The sequence below is a fragment of the Tiliqua scincoides genome, chromosome 6 (genome assembly GCF_035046505.1).
Source record: "Tiliqua scincoides isolate rTilSci1 chromosome 6, rTilSci1.hap2, whole genome shotgun sequence".
NCBI lineage: Eukaryota > Metazoa > Chordata > Lepidosauria > Squamata > Scincidae > Tiliqua > Tiliqua scincoides.
This window is the reverse complement of record NC_089826.1, coordinates 2975796-2996057: the sequence shown is the minus strand read 5'-3', so window position 1 is coordinate 2996057 and position 20262 is coordinate 2975796. Positions and strand designations below refer to the sequence as shown.

The 20262-nt window shown below is 42.9% G+C and overlaps 1 protein-coding gene across 2 annotated transcripts in view; it reads left to right on the top strand.

Annotated features, from left to right (window-relative positions):
- Positions 1–20262, top strand: part of ATRN (attractin) — a 137620-nt gene that overhangs the window by 94813 nt on the left and 22545 nt on the right. For both annotated transcript variants that reach the window (XM_066632160.1, XM_066632159.1), the window contains exons 25-26: positions 2081–2142; positions 12578–12656. In XM_066632160.1, coding sequence (XP_066488257.1) covers positions 2081–2142; positions 12578–12656 — 141 coding nt within the window. The remainder of the gene's footprint in view (positions 1–2080; positions 2143–12577; positions 12657–20262) is intronic.

The window sequence follows — 20262 nt, the reverse complement described above, 5'->3', positions numbered from 1 at the left end:
AGATTCCAAGGGGAGCTCTAAGGGAAGCCCCATGCAGCTTCCTGCTTGGCGATGAAGATGTCATTGCTGAGTGTTCCAGAGCTGCCCCTGCACAGCCGCAATAGAGTTCCAAGCACTGGGGGAGAGGGGCTAAGGGGGAACCCTGGTGCTCAGAGTCCTGCAGATTGGTTTGATTAGGATGGCTCTCTCCCTTTGTCCAGTCCAAGGAAGTCACAAACCTGCAAGACTCAGGTTTGATGCAGAAGGGGGATTTCTTAAAATTCAGATCACTAAAGGTTTTTTGTGCTGTGGTTTAAAGTTGTCTCACATACAATAATTGCAAGGATAATTTTTGTGGATAATTTTTCCTCCCTCGTTTCTCCAGTGTATTAGTATAAACTTCTCTCTCTAGTTGGGTCTCCTGCCGCCGCCAAACCCCCCCCCCCCCAAAAAAAAAAAAAGTGTTAGAGAAGACTGTAAACCAGTGCTGCCTGGAAAGCTTGTTGGACTTGGGAACCTTGGGAGTGAGTCACCTTGGCACTGTTGTGGGAGGATCCTGCAGAGGGTTTTGCCTTGGGGCACTAGAAACTGACCCCAGACCTGTGTGATGCCTGGAGCCTGTGGAGGAGCTGCTGCTTTGTGGCCAGGAGACAAGACGGTGGAGTATGTGCAGTCTGGCAGTGGCTGGCTGGCTGGCAGAGCTTGGCCGGCAGATCCTGGAGCAGGCAGGAGCAGGCAGCAGCCATCCAGCACCAGGACCTGGGACAGCCAAGGCTGAGCTTGGCTGGCAAGGCCCCGGCCAGGAAGCAGATAACCCGGAGAGTGGCAGCAGCACTGCCCCGATACCTGCTGAGGGCTTATGTGGTGTTGCAGACCAGTATGTGCCGTGGACTATAACTCACTGGGAAAGACCAGCTCTCTGTTAAAGAGAGACCCTGCTTTGTGTTTGAGGCCTGCTCTCCGGCCAGGCTGGTGAGTCTCCTGATGCCTCTGGGGCTGGCACGGTGGCATTAGTGGGGTGCCTAGAGCAGAGGAAGTGTCCAAGGAGGTACTACCAGTATCTGAGGGTGTAGGAGAGGAAGCATTCTGGGAGCAGAAGAAACACATGCCATTCGGGTTCTTTCTCTTCAGAAGTCCCTGTAAGAAAGGATTGTCTGTCCTACTGGATGCTTCTGGAGATGGTCCAACACGTCCTCCCTGTTATCAGGGGCGTTTTATGCGTACAAACCCTTCTTCTGAGATTATGTTTATGACTGTTTATGTACCATATTTCAACACAAAACATTTACTCAACCATTTACTTAGTTTTATAAATGATTTTGGTTCCCAAAAGGCCTTGCAATTTAAAAAGAGGCACGAGAAAGATAGCCTCTAGGAAAGACTCTGCTGAATGGGGGCAGTTGGAACGTCAATACGGTGGCCGGCAGACTCTCACTGTCAAGAAGGGGCTGAAACCCCCTTGATAGGGTGCTGGGCTGGAACTTGATCACATCTGGAGACCAGCCAGGGCCAATTTTTGTGACAACATTGGTTGAAAATGTGCCTCTTTGCCCAGGCAGGAGGGAAATGACCAAGACCAGATCCTGGATTCTTCTTTATTTAACTCTGGTGGATTTTCAGCTGCACCAGTTTAATCCTTTTGTGTACTGTATTAAAAGTAAAATGTTTCCAAGGAGCAGAGACTTTTGTGGGTTCTGGAGTGCTCCATAGTAGTAGTTGGCTGCCATCCTGCACGCACTCCCCTGGAAATAGGTCCCATTAAACTCAGGGTTCAGTGGGGCTTGCTTCTGAGTAGACATGTTTAGGATTACACTGCATTGGTGTGTGCACGTGAGAGAGTTGTACATTTTATTCTGCTACTTAATATACTTGTAGTTTTAACGTGATGTAATGTTAGATATTTTTAATGTTTCACATGTTGCAGGCCTTCTTGGGCAAATAGTAGGAAGGCCTGGAACTTAATTTGTAAATGAAATGGTTTTTCAGTGTTAGCTCTCATACGCTCTTTCAGTGAGCAGCACTCTGGTGTAAATGTAGCCTTGACCACACTGCAGATTATTGACAACAATAGGTAATTGTGTGTGTTTTTTTTTTTTTGCAGATCGCGTTTTCTCAGCACAGTAACTTTATGGACCTGGTACAGTTCTTTGTCACCTTTTTCAGGTACCTTTTTCTTTCTAGGCAACTAAAATCATGTCTTATGAATAATAACTTACAGAATGCTTTAATTTGAGCCCACCTTATACTGAAGAGCAGTAAATATGTTAATGTTTTCTGCATAATGTAGGTTTGGCGGCATAGCTAGGGGGTGCAAAGCACTAAGTTTTGCAGGGAGGCCTCCGTTTTGCTCCCACCGTGGAGAATGGCTCCAAAGGGTTGGGGCTACTGTGGTGAGGCTCCCTGTAAAACCCAGTGCTCTGCATTTCTCTAGCTATGATATTGTGTAGGCCGTTGAGCCTCTAAGTGATGAGGGAACTTGAACGATTCAGGTTGGTTCCATTTAATCATATCGTGAAAGTCTTTGGAAATGGAAGAGAAGGCTGAAAATGCAGAAGCAGGAAAGCACTTGCTGGAAAGGTTGCCAACTTCTGCTTTATGGTTTACTGCTGAGGAACTGCTGAGGTTTACTGCTGCACTCAAACTACGGATACAATCCCCTAAATTTGGTGGACTATTCTTCCTTTCAATGTTCCAAGGGGATATGATAGAAGAGGAAAAAATCTTGCTTACTCATTATGAACTAAAACTTACATTGTGCTGTGGTTTTGTTAAAAGAGTAACAGTCCTGGTGATTTTCTGGCACTATTTTAAGTGAGCTCTATTGCTTTTCTTTTTTTAAAAAAAATTCTGGTTTATTCCAGAGTAAGAGATATTGCACCTTTAGTTAGAGACTAATATGTTTCAGACTGGGGACTTGTGCCACCATTACTTGGATACTGAACTCAACCTATTTGCATGACTGGAGAAAAAGAAGAGAATTGAGGCACAAAAACTGTGCCAATCAAGCTGATTGGAGACATCTGAGTGGCAGCACTTTGGCCTAAACAGGAGCCCTGAAGGGGAGGGGAGGAACTTTTAACAAATTGGATCTTGTCAACCATGAAGCCTTCCCAGGTGCCCTGGAGGAGTATCTCATTTTTCAAGTTGCTTTAGGGACCCATCCTGCTTCTCCCTCACTGCCCCTGCAAGCCATTTCTCTACAGGCTGTAGCTATCTTATTATTCCAGTCTTCCAGTCAAATGCTCTCCATACAATGCACATACATACAATACAGTTTACTCCCATACGTAAATGTGCATGAAAGGAGGTCTTCCCTCTGCTTGTGGCTTCGTATAGCTGCATTGTATGTTACAAGCAAACAATAAATAAAACTGCAGCCAAACAAGTGGCAGGTGGTGGAGAACTGATAATGGAAAGAACCCAATCAGGTGCCTCCTCCTGGAAGATCAAAATAAGGCTTTGCCGTTCACGCAGTCTGCTAATATTGACTCAGGGTGCTGGATGTTTGCCTGCGTTGTTTTAGGCATGGAGCCTAAGCAATCTTTGCTGTTTCTAAATTCCTTCTAGAAATTTCAAAGTGGGTTTCTTTTTCGAATAGATTCCGGTCCTAAAGCAATTCTGACCTTCACTCACAAGCATTTCTTAGCTTCAGCTTGTTAGCAGCTCACTCTGCTGCTTTGTGGTTTGTGGTGTTGTAGAGCTTTCCCTGTGTGCCATCAAAAGTGGGATGTGTCATGCGCATCTTGGAGTCACACAGCCGTGTCACTCTATAGAGGGTGACTGCCCGTCTCCTGTTCTGCTCATCCTCACTAATGCTGCCAACAGCATCCTTCTGCTGCTTCTGAAGACATATTCCAGGCATCTGCCTCGTAATTACCCCCTCCCCCCCACACGCACACCTGATGGGCAAGGTCTGGGTCTTCAGTGGGGCAGGCCATGTGACCTGCTGTGGGACTCCATTTGCCCCACATGCTACATTTCTTTGCAGACTGAACACTGCCTTTTCTTTTGAATTCTTTTTGCCCCTCTAGTCATGTTTCTTGTTGCTGTGTTGGATTGGGTTTGCTGCTTGCTGGATTTCATTTTGTGAGTGTTTTGATTGGGTTTAATGATTTTTTTTGTAAGCTGCCGTGGGTCCCTAGAGGGGGAAAAGCTGGTTATGAACTCCAAGTATGGGAGAAATTAGTGGTTTTCACCCATTTCTATATACTCTTACATTCACAATCTTATATTCATTCAATGAAAGTTAGCTAGGCCCATCTAAAGGGCCAGGAATGAACATAACTGTGCAGGCCTAAAATGAAGGCCTTGTGTCCTGGCTGCAGCCCATGGTTTCAGCCTGCTTGCATAGACGAATGGTTTTAGGAAACCATGTTTATGACCAAGGCTGCAGTCGGCTGTGCGCCAGGGACATTCCAAGAACATGCCAGATAAGGAAGGATGCTGATAGAAAGGTTCAGGGCAGAGTGACTGCCTAATTATGAAATAATGTGCAAAAGTCCAGGGCCGAGAACCGAAAGCTTTCATAATAGGCCCAATAAGAAGTGACATATAGTGTCACATGGGTAACTTATTGTCTGCACGGTATAAATGTTTTGAAAATGAAAGTGGTCGTTGGAGAGCAAGGCTGAAGGTGGCAGACAGATGGAACTCCTGTATCCTCAGAAATCTGTAATTGGCTTGTAATTTAAATTGCATTTGTAAAGAATAAAGCTTCCAAACCTTCCTAAAGACCTTTGACTGTTTTAGCAGTGCGTCAGTAAATGAATCCCAAAATCTTTCTGTCAATCTGGGGACTCGTCTGGGTTTCTGATGGTTATCTGCTTAACAGTTGTTTAAAGAAAAGAAGAAGAAAAAAGGGGGGCAAAATTAAAATATAAAGAAGATGAGAAAGGAAGATTTCTTTGGATACAGTTTTCCTCTGTTGTCTTGCTTCCCCAATTCCAGCTGGTTGACCATAGAGTTGTAAAGTGCAAGATGGTTAAGTGCAAGCAGGTAAGTGTTTTCCTGTCTTGTATCTTGGTTTTGTGTATAGTAAGAAAAAGGGCCCAGGGGATAGTCAAGTCAACCTTTATTAGGCATAAACATTTGGTAGGTGAAGACTCTGTACGGAAACCGTAGAGAGAATATAAACCTAAGTAATACACAAATATATGTATATATGCACACCTATGTGTACTCACAGATACAAACGTACAATACATTTTACATACAAACATGTATTATTTAAAAAAAAAACAAAAACAATCAGTTACTCTGCAGATATTGCCAAAGATGTAATGTACTCAGTGATTACTTGCTACAGAAAGCTTGGCTCGATTCAAATTACTCAAATTTAGGAACTGTGCGACTGAGAGGGTTGTATGCTCTATATCACCTGCTAGAAGGAATTGAATTATAGCTTTCTCAGAATGCCCTGTTTTAGCATGGAGCAAGGGAGAGAGAAATTGCTGTCTTAGTGCTTGACATCTGGGACAGTGCAACATAACGTGTGTGGATGTTTCTACTTCACCTAAATTGCAGCTACATAAACGATCTTCCCAGGAGGCGTTTCTAAATCTGCCATGTAAGTCGTTAGAGGGGGTCACGTTACAACGTGCCAAGGTAAAGGCCCTTCTCTCCAGGGGGTGCACTAGGAGGGACAGATATTTTGGTTGTTGACCACTTGTAATTTTAAGATGAAAATTCAGAGGGGAACATTTTTTCTGTGCTGCACTTAGAATCTCTTGCCTTTCTATATCATATAGTCTGGTTTTCACAAGTCTGGTGATAACCTCAGGAGGCCCAGGGAATAGTGAAGTGTATCCCCGGTATCTATGACTGTCTTTGGCAGGGCAGTCCCTAGAGCTGTCCAGATTAGTTGCCAGGTCTGCTGTTAAGTTTCTGGGTGTTTACCAATTTTTGGGTGGTTTACAGGTTGAATATCAACCTGTAGAGATTGTTTGGAAGAGAAATAGAGATCTATTGCTGCTCCCTGTCTTTATAGAGAACATAGGGAGGAGTAGACAGGGAAGGAAGTAGGGGGGGGGAAAAGGGAAGGAACAGAACAAGAGCAAAGTCGTGGAAGTCTGTGTGACCATGGTTAGCATGAATTTTTGCTGTTTAGGAATTTTTGAATTCCTAATCAGAGGCAGCAAAAGTCTGAAATATTGGAGCGTCTCAGTTAGGGCAGAAGAGAAAACTAGAAAACAAAACAAAATATAAATCATTCTTTTAGTTGTCCAAAAGAAAGGGACAAGTCAAGTAAGAGTCGTGCTTGCTTGTTTTATCCAAGGCAGCGAGAACTTAGTGAACCATCTACTCGATGTTGATGTAGAATAAAAGCAAAATAAGGAACAAACCAAGCTTCCTCAAAGAAGAACTGAGGAATGTATTTGTATGAGTGGGGCAGATTTAGAATGACTTGCCTTTAGAGTTTGGGAGGAACAGTAGCAAGAAGTTGCGAAAATTAGTTTCTGATATCAAGGGACCCACCTGGATAGTCCCTGAAGTGATGACTACAGCCAGACTCCATCACTAAGGAGTTTGGAGACAATAGAGGTAAGATTTTTGCAATTATAATGTAATCTTAGTATTTGAAATAAAGTAGCCCAGGCAACAAGACACTACCCGGTAGAAAAATTGAAGCCTGAGCAGGTAAGATGAAATAATATGTTTAAGTCTTGAAAATTTCTTATTAAAATATATGAAAAGTTTATCTCTTGAAATGTAAAAGGGTAGTGTGCAGTGTGGTCCCTGGACAGAATGTATGTAGTTAACAGTATGTGTATGAAAAGACAGTATGAACTGACTTGAATTTGTGTAAAGTGATTGTTGTGGGTGAGCTTTGTATTCTCTGGGTTGTTTCCTATCTTTTCCCCTTACCTTTGGGAAAGGCGCCATTTCTCCTATGGGTCTCCTCGGACTTGCGCCACCTCTTGAGGTGGCACAAGCCTTAGGAGAGCGGAGCAACTTGAAACCGTTCTGTTCTCCCCAGCAATGGGGGGTTGGGATCCAGCATAACTGTCAGTCCTGCCTCTTGCTCCCCACCCACCCCCCCGCCCAGGAATGCCTCCCTCTTGCCCCGTCACCACCTGCCTCAGAGCCTTGGGTCCGCCCAGCTGGGCTGATGCAAGCATTGATGCCTCCGTCAGCACGGAGGCTTGTTCCAGTTTCCGCAGGCCGGCACACCTCTGCGCGCCAGCCTAGCTGACTCCTGAGGAGGCGCAAATGCGCCTTACAGCACATTTGCAACCCTCCTGGGCTGGTGCAAGTGACTTGCGCCAGCCCAAGTCAACGGCTGGATTGCTCCCTACAAGGTCTACAGTGTACGTGAAAGACTTCCTCTTCATGTGTCTCTAAATTTAACAGCTAAATAACTCTTGCGTTACAGTTGTCCCTGCAGGTGTCTCTGGTGATCCAGTCTGCAAACAAGACCAGAGTGCTTAGCCAATTCTATTTTTTCTCATCTCCTGTCATGTTTGATCTGCACCAGAAAGCATTTTGATGACTAATGTGAATTTTGTGAATATAGGAGTTTTGTGAATTTGAGAAGAGTTGAAAAACACTAGTAGATACTTTTAAAATTATTTTGTTTAGTTAGTTAGGGTTGTTAGTTAAGTTAGTTAGAAGGTGCAGAAGGATTTGCATGAAAGAAATTGATTAGGGGCAAAGAGAAACATTGCGGAAGAATTGTATCTTGAAAAGTTAGCTAGCTGAGGTCTATCTCAATATTTGCAAATTAAGCGGAAAAGAATTTTGTTTTGTAAGGTATGTTTCTTTCCCAAATTGGATGGTTAACTGTCTTATGTCAACTTTCCAGATTATGGTGTGTTCTCTCATTCTCATGGCCTGTACCTCAATGCCTTAACAAACTTCTGAGAAAAGAGCTGATATGGCCTATTATTATTTTATATTTTAGCATGTGTTACGTTGATAAACCTGAGCTTGCACTCTCTTTGCCAAAGCCATACTGCAAACTGATAGTAGTGCATTAGTTATCAAGAGAAGTCAACGACACACCGAAGGAGCAACACAGCCCAGCCAACTGGCAAGGCAGCACAGAAGGAGACAGAATTGTTGGAACATTTTTTATTTTTTAATAATTTGCCGTCTTGTTAGAAAATCAGAAGCATCCTCCTCAGATAACCTTGTCTGGTGCTTTTTCCCTGAAAGAAGGCCCCAAATTGTGGCCTGGTTTATTGCAAGATGTCTGCACATGTTATGGATAGGGCTTTGTTTTGTGGTTAATAGATTAAAATTAGATGATGAACATAACGCATTTATTTGCTTTGCTCATCAGTAGAAAGAGCACATGCCAGCATGAGAAATTCTTCTTGATTTCTTCTGTTTTTTTTTTTAAATTTTACAGCCGTTAGTATAGAAGAGCTTCCCTATTTTCCTATGCTGTTCCTTTTGACTTGGACTCTTCTTAGAACATATCTTACTGAGATATATGTAGGAATAACATATATCCCCACATATTGAGAAGGACCACCTGAAAGCAAAATTACACAAAGTAAAACGTAAAGTAAGCAGGTGTAAAGCTTATTACAATCTTATTAGGCAGTCGTCCAATCGAGCAAGGGTGCATATGTGTACACATACATTGAAATGACGCACTAGATTCACCATACATCTGAGTAAGATACTGTATCTCCACTATACCTGCATGAATGAGGTAGTTCCTAAAACTTCAATAGTTAAAACAGAGTTATCTAGTCAGCTTTCCATGTCTTACACCTTAAATAGAATGTTGCACCTTGAGTGGTTTTAGTAATTCTAGTAATTCATATCAAATCTACCGTACTTCTGAGTTCCTTAATACTTTGAAAATACTCCACTTAGAATATCGGGTGGGGAGCCTATACATCATGTTATTGATGCTGCAGTACCCTCCATGAAGTGTGTCAGAACATTATACTTGGGATCTCCTGTACAGATGTCCTGTAAAGGTGCCACTCACATAAAGAGGTAAAACTAGAATCCACTTGAATCAGGAGGGATTTTGGGTTCTCCTAGGTTTATGAAGTCATATTGAGCAGGCTTATGAAGAATGAAGGGAGCAAATGGCTATTATGAACAGATGCTCTGATTAAGTTGAAAGTCAATGGAGTGTTTTTTTTAAAACAAAAGCATATAACTTTTTAGAAAAAATAATTTCATGGAGTGATTGCCGCTATAAGTATCAGATTGGAGATCTGGTACGTTTGAGTGGCTGGTTAAAACAAAACAGAACAAAACATAAAAGGTTTAGCAGGAAAACGTGAAGTAAGGCACTGGTGGTCCAATCTGTTTGCCTGGATTCCTGATGCAGGAGGCATAATCCAATAAGAACCCTGAAAATCTTAATTAGTACTTTGCTGGTTATATTGGCTTTTAATTTGAATTGCAGTTGTAAAGAATAAAGCTTCCAAACCTTCCTAAAGACCTTTGACTATTTTAGCAGTGCATCAGTAAAAGAATCCCATAATCTTTCTGTCACAAGTGCAGTGGTTTACTTTTCCACGCAGGAGTAATTGACTATCAAAAACAAAAAGTCTATGTAGCAATGTGAAAAACAAAACATTTTGTTCATGTAAAAGATGATAAATGGGCAACCAGAAGATCTTCTCTTCTGTATTGTGAAAGGGAATTGCATGTAGGTTGGATTATGTATTTCGATGAGTTATACATTTCGCATTAAAAAGAGAGAGAGAGAGAGAGAGAGAGAGACAGCCACTCATGTCTATCTGTGAAGCTAACAGGGTTCACTTCGCAGTATTTGGGGCAGGTGGAGGCTAAAATCTTGCTTTGGTGATGCTGCTATTTAAAGGGGAGGGTTTGCTGAGTCCCAGTTGTCCTGGACTGCACCCCAGTTACTTTGTTCTTATAGGACTGGAAGCCATTCAGAACTGAGCAAGTCCTTTAGTCCCACTTCTCTGTTGGCAACTGCCAAACCCCCCCCCCCCCCCGTTCTGGTTTTTGATCCCACTAAAGTACAGCAGAACCTGTTCATTTCAGAATAATTCAGGTTAGGTAAAGGCCAGTCCTGGAGATTCAGAGTTCTATCTCTTGTGACGTTTCGCCCTCACCACAGCAGGCTGGTCCTGCCTGTCTGCTGATGACAGACTTCCTGCAAGAAAGAGATCTCTCTGTGCAGCCTTAGCAGCACTTGTGGAGATCTGCTGCCTCCTTGTGATCGGCTACAAAAGGAAAATCTGGGCAGAGTGTCACTTAAGTGTAAAGTGTACTTGGGGATGCTGCAGAAAGAATTTAGGTGTTGATTACCTGCAGTTATGCTCCCGGCTCCTCTCCATATTGGAATTAAGGCAATGGCTGTGGTGAATGAAGGGGAAGGAGGCGATTCAATGAACACTCTTGACAGGCTCATTAAACTCAGCAGACATGACCAAGGTCAGACGGGTTATTTGATGTAGTTAGCTACCTTCCATCCAGCCAGACTGTCTAGCTCTGCATTGGCTATACCAGCAGAGCTATTTAAGGTTTTGGGCAGAGCTCTTTCTCAACCCTGCCTGGAGATGCTGCCAGGGTTTGAACCTGGGACATTCTCCATTCAAAGTGGAGTTTTGTCATTGAATCAAGGTCCCCCCTACTTTGCTGCTACTCCGATTGGTAGCAGCTCTATCCAGTTTTAAGGAGGAGTCTTTTTCTTGCTATTTGATCCTCTAATTGGAAGTACCCAAGATTGAATTTAAGACAACCTAAATGTAAAACTTGTGCCTGATCATTGAGTTGTGGCCCCCTTCTTTTCTCATTGGCCTTCCCATAAGACCCTTCTGTGATGTAGATAGAATCAACATAACAATATAAGAACAGCCCTGCTGAACTGCCCGACCATAGGCACATATACATCATGTCTTGTAACCCATAATGAATTTTTCCTCCAGAAATTTGTCCAATTCCCTTTTAAAAGCATCTAGGCCGGATGCCATCACCACATCCTCTGGCAAGGAGTTCCATAGACCAACTACAGTAAAGAAATATTTTCTGTTGTCTGTCCTAACTCTCCCAACACTCAATTTTAGTGGATGTCCCCTGGTTCTGGTGTTGTGTGAGAGGGTAAAGAGCATCTCTCTATCCACTCTATCCTTCCCATGCATAATTTTGTATGTCTCAATCATGTCCCCCCTCATGCGCCTCTTTTCTTGGCTGAAGAGCCCCAAACACTAGCCTTTCCTCATAAGGAAGGTGTCCCAGCCCAATGAAATCTGGCCCAGCTGTTGGACAAATGTGGCATGGGATGTTGTGAGGTATGTGGGGAGGGGGCCTCTTTAAGAGTTGTTGCTGAAGGTGGCAATGTTAGAAAGGGGTTAGAGGTGTTGCTGTTTATTGAAAGTAAGGTGGATCCTTAAGGTGTCCCAAGGGACTTTGATTGGAGAAAAGAATTCCCTTCCCTGTTTTCCTTCCCTGTCCATAGGGATATTGGTCCCCATTCTTTCTGTCTTTGGACAAATAAGCAGAGTGTGCTTCCTCCAGTATAGAACAGCAGGTCTTTCTTTTTTTTTTTCTTTTTCTTTTCTTTCTACCAGTATATACATACACCTGTGTATGAAGGAGGGGCTTTTAATGAACTTGGCAGCTACTCTGGTAAATATACAGTAATGCTTGGACAAGTAATTCTCTTCTAGGTTGTAAAATGAGAATAGTATTGGTCGCCCATCTCATTTATTGGGGCTCCTATTTTGAAGGCTATTGCGAGAATGATGATAAAATGTATTTGCCAGATCTGGGTTGGGGAGCTCTGTATTTAGCTGGATCAATAATAAATACAGAAAGTAAAAGTATTGCCATTTTCAGGCTGTTAGATCTTTTTCACAGATGTGGAAAAAACAACAACCTGAGCAGTTCTGCAAGAGATATGTGAAACTAAAGAGCCAGGGTGGTCCCACTGCCAGAGTACCAGGTTTGTCTGGGGTCCAGCTCTCAGCTCAGCCCTGAGCTCATTAATTGGCTTTCAGCACGTTTCTCTCTCAGCCTCAGTTTGCCATCTGAAAAATGGGATAAATGTGACCTCCCTTGCTGGTTTTTATGAGGATTAATGGCAACATTTGGCTAGACTCTGCTTGGTGCCTTGGGGAGCGAGTGGGCCTATAAATCTCAGCGAGTGAATAAATCAATACGGGCAGGGTTCATTTTCTAGTTCAGCTGGTCTTATAAATAAGATGTTACCTGAGATTAAAAAAGAAACAGGACAGGCATTCCTTATTTATAATCGTTGTTGCATATTTTTGCACATTGGAGTTTCGTTTCCCTTCTCAGACCCCGAGAAGATCTGCATGCTTGGGGGTTGTCCGCCGTGCCTGTTGAGTGATAACTCGACTGAATTACCTTGACATTCACAAGATTTGAAGGGTGGGGATGCAATTTGCCCTTTCCCACAGCAAGTCTTGCTTGAGCCGCCTCCCTCCCCCATTTGCAGTGCCTTCTGCACACCCTCTCAGAAGATCGTGGTGCGAGTCTTTATGTTGTCAAGTACTTTCTATGGTTCTTTATCTGTTGGTGGAAGTTCACAAAGCAGATTGTTATTTGGTTTTGCTTCTCCGTCTTCCTACATCACAAGCAAGAGGGAAACAATTACAGAGTTAGTATTTATTGGTTTCTCCTTCCTCTTTTTCAGCTGTTTTTTGTCTCTGCTGCTTGTGGCTGCTGTAGTTTGGAAGATTAAGCAGAGCTGCTGGGCATCGCGGCGGAGAGAGGTGGGTCAAAGTGACAGTGTAAGTGCTTCTGAAACGACCTATAAGCTTTGCGGCAGTTCTCCTGCATATGCTTTTGTAAGAAACGCCAAACGCATGACTGAGTTGATTGCTGTGGAAAGGAGTATGTAAAATATTCTTATGAGTTCACGTTTCTGAATGCATCATAATATTAATCAGTGTGACTCTTTTATCTAATATCCAATAAAAAGCAGTGCACGCATTGATCCAGGCCCCACAGATCCTCTTGTCATTAGTAAATGCAAGTCTCTCAAGGGTTGTGGGGGCGGAGGGGGCTTGCTAGCTAGAGAGAGATGCTGCTTCTGCAAAAGCTCTGCTGAGAATGTGACATGAGCCAGCCTCTCTGCTCCTCAGGTTCTTGGCCACGTACAGAGGACTGGGAGGGAGGAAGAGTCTTCCTTACCTCTTTCAGGACTTCTGAGAAGTCACGAAATGCTCCTGGCAATTTTTCTCCTTTCCCGCCACTTTGCCTGCCCCCATCACCAGGTGACAGGGACATGTTTCTCAGTCTTGCAAAATATGAGTGTCAGGAGGAGCCTAACACAAAAAAAGTTTTATTGTTTCGTATAAAGCAGGAAGTAGGCATCTGCCAGCAGGAAGTAGCATTAACTGTTAATGATAATAATAATTTGGTTGGATTATAGCACTCAAAAACCAGAAGCCACCAGGCCAAGAGCAAGACTGGTTTGAACAAGACTGGAAAGGACGATGGGCAGTGCTGGGAGCAATTTAACCCCTATCCCTGAGGCCTTGGAAATGTAAACCAAGGCCTTGTACTCCCTGCCAGGCCTTCCCGTACACCTGGATCCCTAGCAATGCATTGTGTGTTTTCGCACTGTTTCCTACCCTCTACTCTCATTTGCAATCCTTTTGTGTGTTCTGGTGGTGGTTTGACAGAGCAAATGGATTGTCCTCCTTTGATCCTGCCCCCTGGGGCAGGGCCTCTGACAGCCTTCCAGAGTTCTGGAGTTACCCAAGGAATGCAAAACCTGCTTCACTGCTCCCACAGATGACTGGTTAGACTCCACGAGGCTACCTCCAGTAGTACAAGATAGGTTATGAATCCACATAAATAAATACAAACTGTAAACAATATGATTAGTATTCTAACTGCTCTGCCAGCAGGAGTTAGATATGTGAATAAATGACCATTGTTTTTCCTCTCTATCTTCTTGACGAGAGTATAAAAATTAAAATCGAAGGGAAGGCTTCCTGTTGATTTTGAAAATAAATAAAGTGAATGTTAATCGAGGTTTATGCTGAATGCGGATAGAAAAATGCCATTTTCTGCCTGGAGCCTTCATTTAATGATGGCTTAAATGGAAATGTCACTGGTGTGAAGTTATCCTCCGGGCATACATTTGCTGCTGCTGTGTAGGATCAACTAGAATCTTACCTCTCCACAAGGTTTGTCTATCTGTTTTAATTTCAGTTGATGGACAGCTTGTCAGATTTCTAATGAAGAGCATATTTATACACTAAACATTTATGGAATTGTCTCTCTTCTCTTCAATGTTTTCCAAGAGCTGCTCTTCATGATTTAATGTTTACAAGTTGTGACATCCGGAAAAACCTGTCTTGGCTGCCCATAATGTATCACCCCCAAAAACAGTGGCCATGAAGGTCAGGAAATTTTGCAAAGCATTTAGCCAAGATTTAGATCACCTGGTATGTTATCTGAGGTAAGATTAGGAGATGGGAGGTCTGGCAAGGCAGCCACGCAGTGTGTGAGAGACCTAGTTAAGGGAACTGTGACCCTTTTCTCTTTCTGCTGAACCCTGTATCACAATGACTCTCAAGCATCGCATTTGCTACTGGAGAAAATGGAAACAAGAATGAATGCTTGTTGGAAGCTGGGAATGATGCAAAAAGCAGATAAAACTGCTTCTTTTTATTGCATGACTTTTGGAATGTGATAGGATGCATGAAGGCAGCAGTAGAGAACAATGCTTGAAATAAACCCAGAATGGCATCATAAAGAGGTGCATCTGTCTACAACCATGTCTTAATATGTATTTTTGGCAACTTTCAATCTGCTTTCCTTTTTTTCATACCACTGGGAGCACTTTCCAGCTTTCAATCCAATTCTGTGGCAGTGAATCCTCCTTCAGAGGGTTGATGGGGGAGGGCAGCATTTCTGTTCTTTGAAGGGGTTGATTGGCCAGTGACTGCCCTTGTGCATCTTCACCCTTGTCTCTGTCTTCCTTTCATCACGGAATTACAGCCACGACATTGGCTGTTATACTGGTTTTCTGTGCATCAGTGTTTTCCCCCATGAGGACAAGTTACTTGTGTTTTAAAAAGCCCTGCTGGTAATTATAAGAACCAGAAAGTCAGCTGCTAAATGACTGCTAAGTCACTTAAATGCTTTTGATGTTGTAGAAAGTCCCAGGCAAGCTGCACTTCAAAAACTGAAGTAGAGGGAAGAGCTTTGACCAGCCATATGTTTCGATCTGGCCATTGGGGGTGGATGGCAGATGGACTTCTTAGCTGCTGACTGTGCTTTGAAAGTGTGTGTTCTATTGATATTGCCAAAATTCATAGGCACTTGGTTAGGAGTACAAATCTTGGCAATTCTTCATGCTCAATACAAAGGGAGTAAAGTGTCCATGGCCCTTTCTTTCTTCAGAGTCGAAAGAGGCAACATGGTAGACAGGGCTGTTGCTGAAATTGCCATCCCTGTGCCTAGTTCTCTGCCTCTCTTGCATCTAGAGAAATTCAGTGTCTCGATTCTGTGTGTTTCTGTGTCCTTGCCAGTAATAGCTGCCGACATGCTGTTGAAAAACCTGCAGCATGCAACATTCCATCGCACTGTGCATTTCTCTTGACCAGTGGTTCTGAAACTTTTTAGCACTGGGACCTACTTTTAAAAATGCCACTCTATTGGAACCCACCTGGTTTTACGAGTCTTGGGTGTCTTTGTTATGTGACCCCAGCCTTCACCTGCCTCTACTACAAATCATTGATGGACTTGGAAAAAAACATACCAGGATAAAAAGACTCTCAAACATTTATCTCCATAAGCTTACAGACTGCAGGAGCTCAGTTCTTTGCAGGGCAGTTAGCAACTATCTGATTTTTGAATAGCCTCAGGGCTTGAGGCAGTGAGTTATCTGATCTTTCCATCACTCATGTTTTTATTGGAAGCTCTGCAGGACCCACCAGAATTTGGGTCACAACCCACCAAGTGGGTCCTGACCCACAGTTTGAGATATGCTGCCCTAGACCAGTGGTTCTCACACATTTAGCACCAGGACCCACTTTTTAGAATGAGAATCTGTCAGGACCCACTGGAAGTGATGTCATGACCAGAAGTGACATCATCAAGCAGGAAAATTATTTACAATCCTAGGCAGAAATCTCACACTTACCTAAGAGTAAGTCCCATTGACTATCATTGTTAAAAGAATATACAGACTAGCTTGTTAAAAGTACAGGTCTGTAACATTTCCCCAAATGCAGTCACATACCAAGGTAGCATCATGTCTAATATATTAAAAATAAAATATTGAAATGAATTGGGATCCACCTGAAATGGACTTGCGACCCACCTAGTGGGTCCCAGCCCACGGTTTGAGAAACACTGCCCTAGACAGTATTGGGGGGGGGGAATTAGAGGTAGGGACTCTATGTTCAGTGGCTTTCCCATGTCTGCCATAGCATCTAGTTCTGCCTGGGCTTCTGATAGGGAAAGGGGGCCTTGTTTTGTACCAGGGTATTCTGTTGTAGGGGTTTTGGTTTCTGGGTCAGGATCATGTCTCTCTGGGACCCAGCCATGAATCACAAAGATGAAACTGTGGCTCGTGAAATACCTTCATGGGTTTGCATCCCATCCAAGATGCCATCTGAATATCCCTGACCTAGGAGAGTTTTGGGGTGGGGGTTCTACATAAAAGAATGGTTCATTCTTTGATGGAAGAAGATCAGTGACTGTTGGGGTAGAATCTTCCCATTTAGAGAATTATAGCTGTCTGTAGTTACACTGAACAGTCATCTGGTTTTTCCTTGTTATCATCATATTCTTGCCTGGTTCTTATTTGCATTTACAGCAGGCATCTTTGACATTAAAAAGCCCAGAAACCTTCAGCTTACTCTGCTAAACTAAAGGTCAGTCTTTGTGCCCCTCTTGTTTGGGGCCTGGTTCTGACAAATACCATGTTTAATCCAAGGCTGATTAAGATACATTTGTCTTGTCTTTCCGCATGACAGCAGTTCCCGGTGGCTTTGCTTCCTATGTTTGTTATAATTTAAAGTGTGAAGATGCCTGTTGAGAAGCATTTGAGTTTTAATTCCTTTTTTCTTTAAAACACACACATGCACACGCCTGGCTTGCAAAGTTGGTTACAAACCTAATTAGCTAACCTTAATGAAATCATCGCCTCAGGGAATTGGAAACTTAATTTTTAGCTATGATGAAAATACTGCCAGAGAATTATTTATTCCTTGTTTTACATGGGGGCTTGCAGTGGTCGCTAAATGCAATCACCCGGTTCCTGTTTCGAAATGATGTCATGTTTCTCTCTCCAGTATTTTAAACATTTGTATTGCCTGGTTTTGTAAAAATGTTTTGTAATATAAGGAGGAAGGACTCTAAGGTTATTTTCTAAATTAACTAAGTGCAGATATCCCAGAGAATGGCCTGAGGTATATGATGAGGCTGCCAGCTCAATACCTGATTGTGAGGCACCCTGGGAACACAAGTGTGCTGCCTTAGTGATGGAGGAAGGATATGAGAGAGACACGTACAGTGCTAAGTAGGACTCTTTCTGTTGTGGCCTCCAGAATGTGGAGCGAGGAATCAAATATCTGAACTGTCAAATTATTTGATGCTCACATCAGGATTAAGCAATGGCAGAAACTAGTTCAATTCCCAGAGGTCACAACAAACTGTCATGTGCACTGAGCATAGTTTAGTTATGGTTCCAATCCATCTTTTTCACTTCCAAATCTACAACAAGTTATAAACAAAGGTTTAACAGGCAGAAATCAAGGATTAGGAATACAATCAGTCCACTCTAGGTTTCCATCCAACTCCATACTCCTGCCTCTCCAGGTGAAGCAGTGGCTATAACTAGTCAGTTCAGACACCTCACCAAGGTATAATTTTCACAAACCATGGTTTCTAAGCTCACTTCACTTGACATCTGGCTCTGGTTAGGTAGCTGTTTGCAAACCCTGGTTTGCTTCAGGGTCCAGTTCTATCCAACTTCCCAGCACTGATGCAGTCATGCCAATGCAGCATGTACTGCATCCTATGGTGGCCTCCTCAAGGTAAGGGGACGTTTGTTACCTTACTTTGGGGCTGCATTGCTGCTGCATTGGTGCTGGGAAGTTGGATAAATTGGGCCCTCAGATATCCTATTAAACCATAGTTCAGCCTCCTGTGGTGTTTGAATTGAGTCAATTCTCTGCATCTGATATTTCTTTCTCTGCTAGTTTACTTCCCAGTTTCCATTATTCTGATTCTCACAGCTATGAATATTACTTGTGAGTTTTGTATTTTTTAATCCTCATCACTCCCACCTTTTGTTTTGACATCAGCTTGTTTGCTGGCCTTGATATCACAGCCTGCTGTCTAGAATCAGCATTACCTGTTACTGACGTTCTTCACCAAAGGTTTCTATCTTTACAATAATGATAATAATAATTAATAATAATTCTGTAAACAATTGTGTGCAGTTCTGGGATCTGAAATGCCTTTCAGTTTTGGGAATAGTTTAGTGTCTTCCAGAGAGAAAATAACATTAACGACTGAAAATGTCTCTTGTGCCAGAGTTCCCTCCTCCTTTTTTCGGCAGCCACCACAGTAAGACTACAAAGATAAAAAATCAGAATCGATTTACCCTTGATTGTGTAATATTTCATCCTAGTTAAATTCCTTCAGTGAAGATAATATATTGTCCATTGACTTTTTTTAACCAAGGTTTTACAGGCAGTAATTGAAATCAGCCATGTTCCCCCCCCCCTTCTCTTTCATCCTTGAAAAATTGACATGCCTCTTGGGAAGTTAAGTCCCAGGGATGAAATCTGCAGGAGCTTTGTAATACTCCTTCTGAAAGGGGTGGTTGTATCGTGAAAATTACACAATAACTTGACAAGCCTGTAATTTGGAATGTGATAATGGCTCTATTTTTATTGTGCATATTAAAATCAGGTTGTTACTTTGCCCAGTCATTCTAGTGGCCAACTAGCCTTTCTCCTCCTTTCCCTAATCTTCTGCAGCTTTTTGAATAGTTTCCCCTGCATGTTCCCCTTATGACCTGGCACAATTGGGAGTGTGCTTTATCACTGTGGTTTCAAAAATTGGAGCTGCTGGCCTGAAAAATGCTGCCTTTTATTAATCTAGGATTACTTCTTTGTGAACTTAAGGATAAAATGTGATAGAGACTGTGGTGAAGAACGAAGGACTGGAGGGGAGGGCACCAGTGTAGAAAGAGGACAGGAAATCTCAACATTTCATTAAATGATGTTCATTATTAGGCCCAACGTGTTTCAAGTGAATAGCCACCTTCAGGGCCACTGATAAAGCAAAGCAGATCTCATTGAGAAAATTCAGCAGGCTGTTTTTGCTCTTAACGCACCTTCTGGGGCTTCCTTTTCTGTTGAAACTACAGAGAAAGCAGCAGTGTTGCACTGTCTCTCTCGAACGTCATAAACATTCAAATGTCTGTTTCAAAATGTTGGTTTATTGTATCCAGTTCTTGGAAAGCTTGGAGTGGCTGCCACAAGGTTCCCAGAGGTCGGCCTCTGAGAAGGTTACAAGTCAAGTCCACATTTATTTTTGCTTCAGCGGTGCTGTAACATGGGATGTTCTCAGACCTGAGATGGTTATCCCAGATTGCTCGCTAATTTTCACTGCAGTAAGTGAGCGGCTTGCAGGACTGAATGCTCCTCCATACCTAAAAAACCTTCCAGCACACAGAAAGCAGACGTGTCAGGATGAAAGCTAGGCTGGCTCCTCCTTGTGCAAAGTCTGTGGGCACACACAGGAACTCAGTCATCTGGACCCCCACCTACAGTTTGAAACAGTACAACCTAAGACACAGATTTCCACCTCCCTAAGAACCAGGTCCTTAATTTAGGCTCACATTGATGAGTATTTGAATGCCACTTGCACAAGGAATGCAGACTCTATTTTAACATTCTAGAGTTATCTATCAAACTACTGGTTTGCTCATGAAGTTGTTTGCTTGGCAGGTGAGCATTGCATAACTCTCCTTACATAACTCTCCCAAGGTGCAACATCAACATGGATTTCTCCTGCTTTGTGTTGGTTCCACCACTGAATCGTAATCAGTATAGTGGCTAAGAGACTGAGCAATGAAGTGGGATTTTTCTGGATCAGATCTTGCTGCTGTGAAATCACTAGACGGTCTTAGGCAAGTTATTTCCTCTCAGCCTCAGTATTCCTTATCTGCAGCATGGGGATAATAATAACTTACAGTGTTGGGACTACTTCAGGATAATACATATAAAGCGCATTGTACACCCAAAGTGCTAGACCAAGCGCTTGTTGTTTAGTAAAGGATGGGATATAAGTGGAATATATATTTTTTAATCTCCATCAAACTAGAAATGTGAGACAACT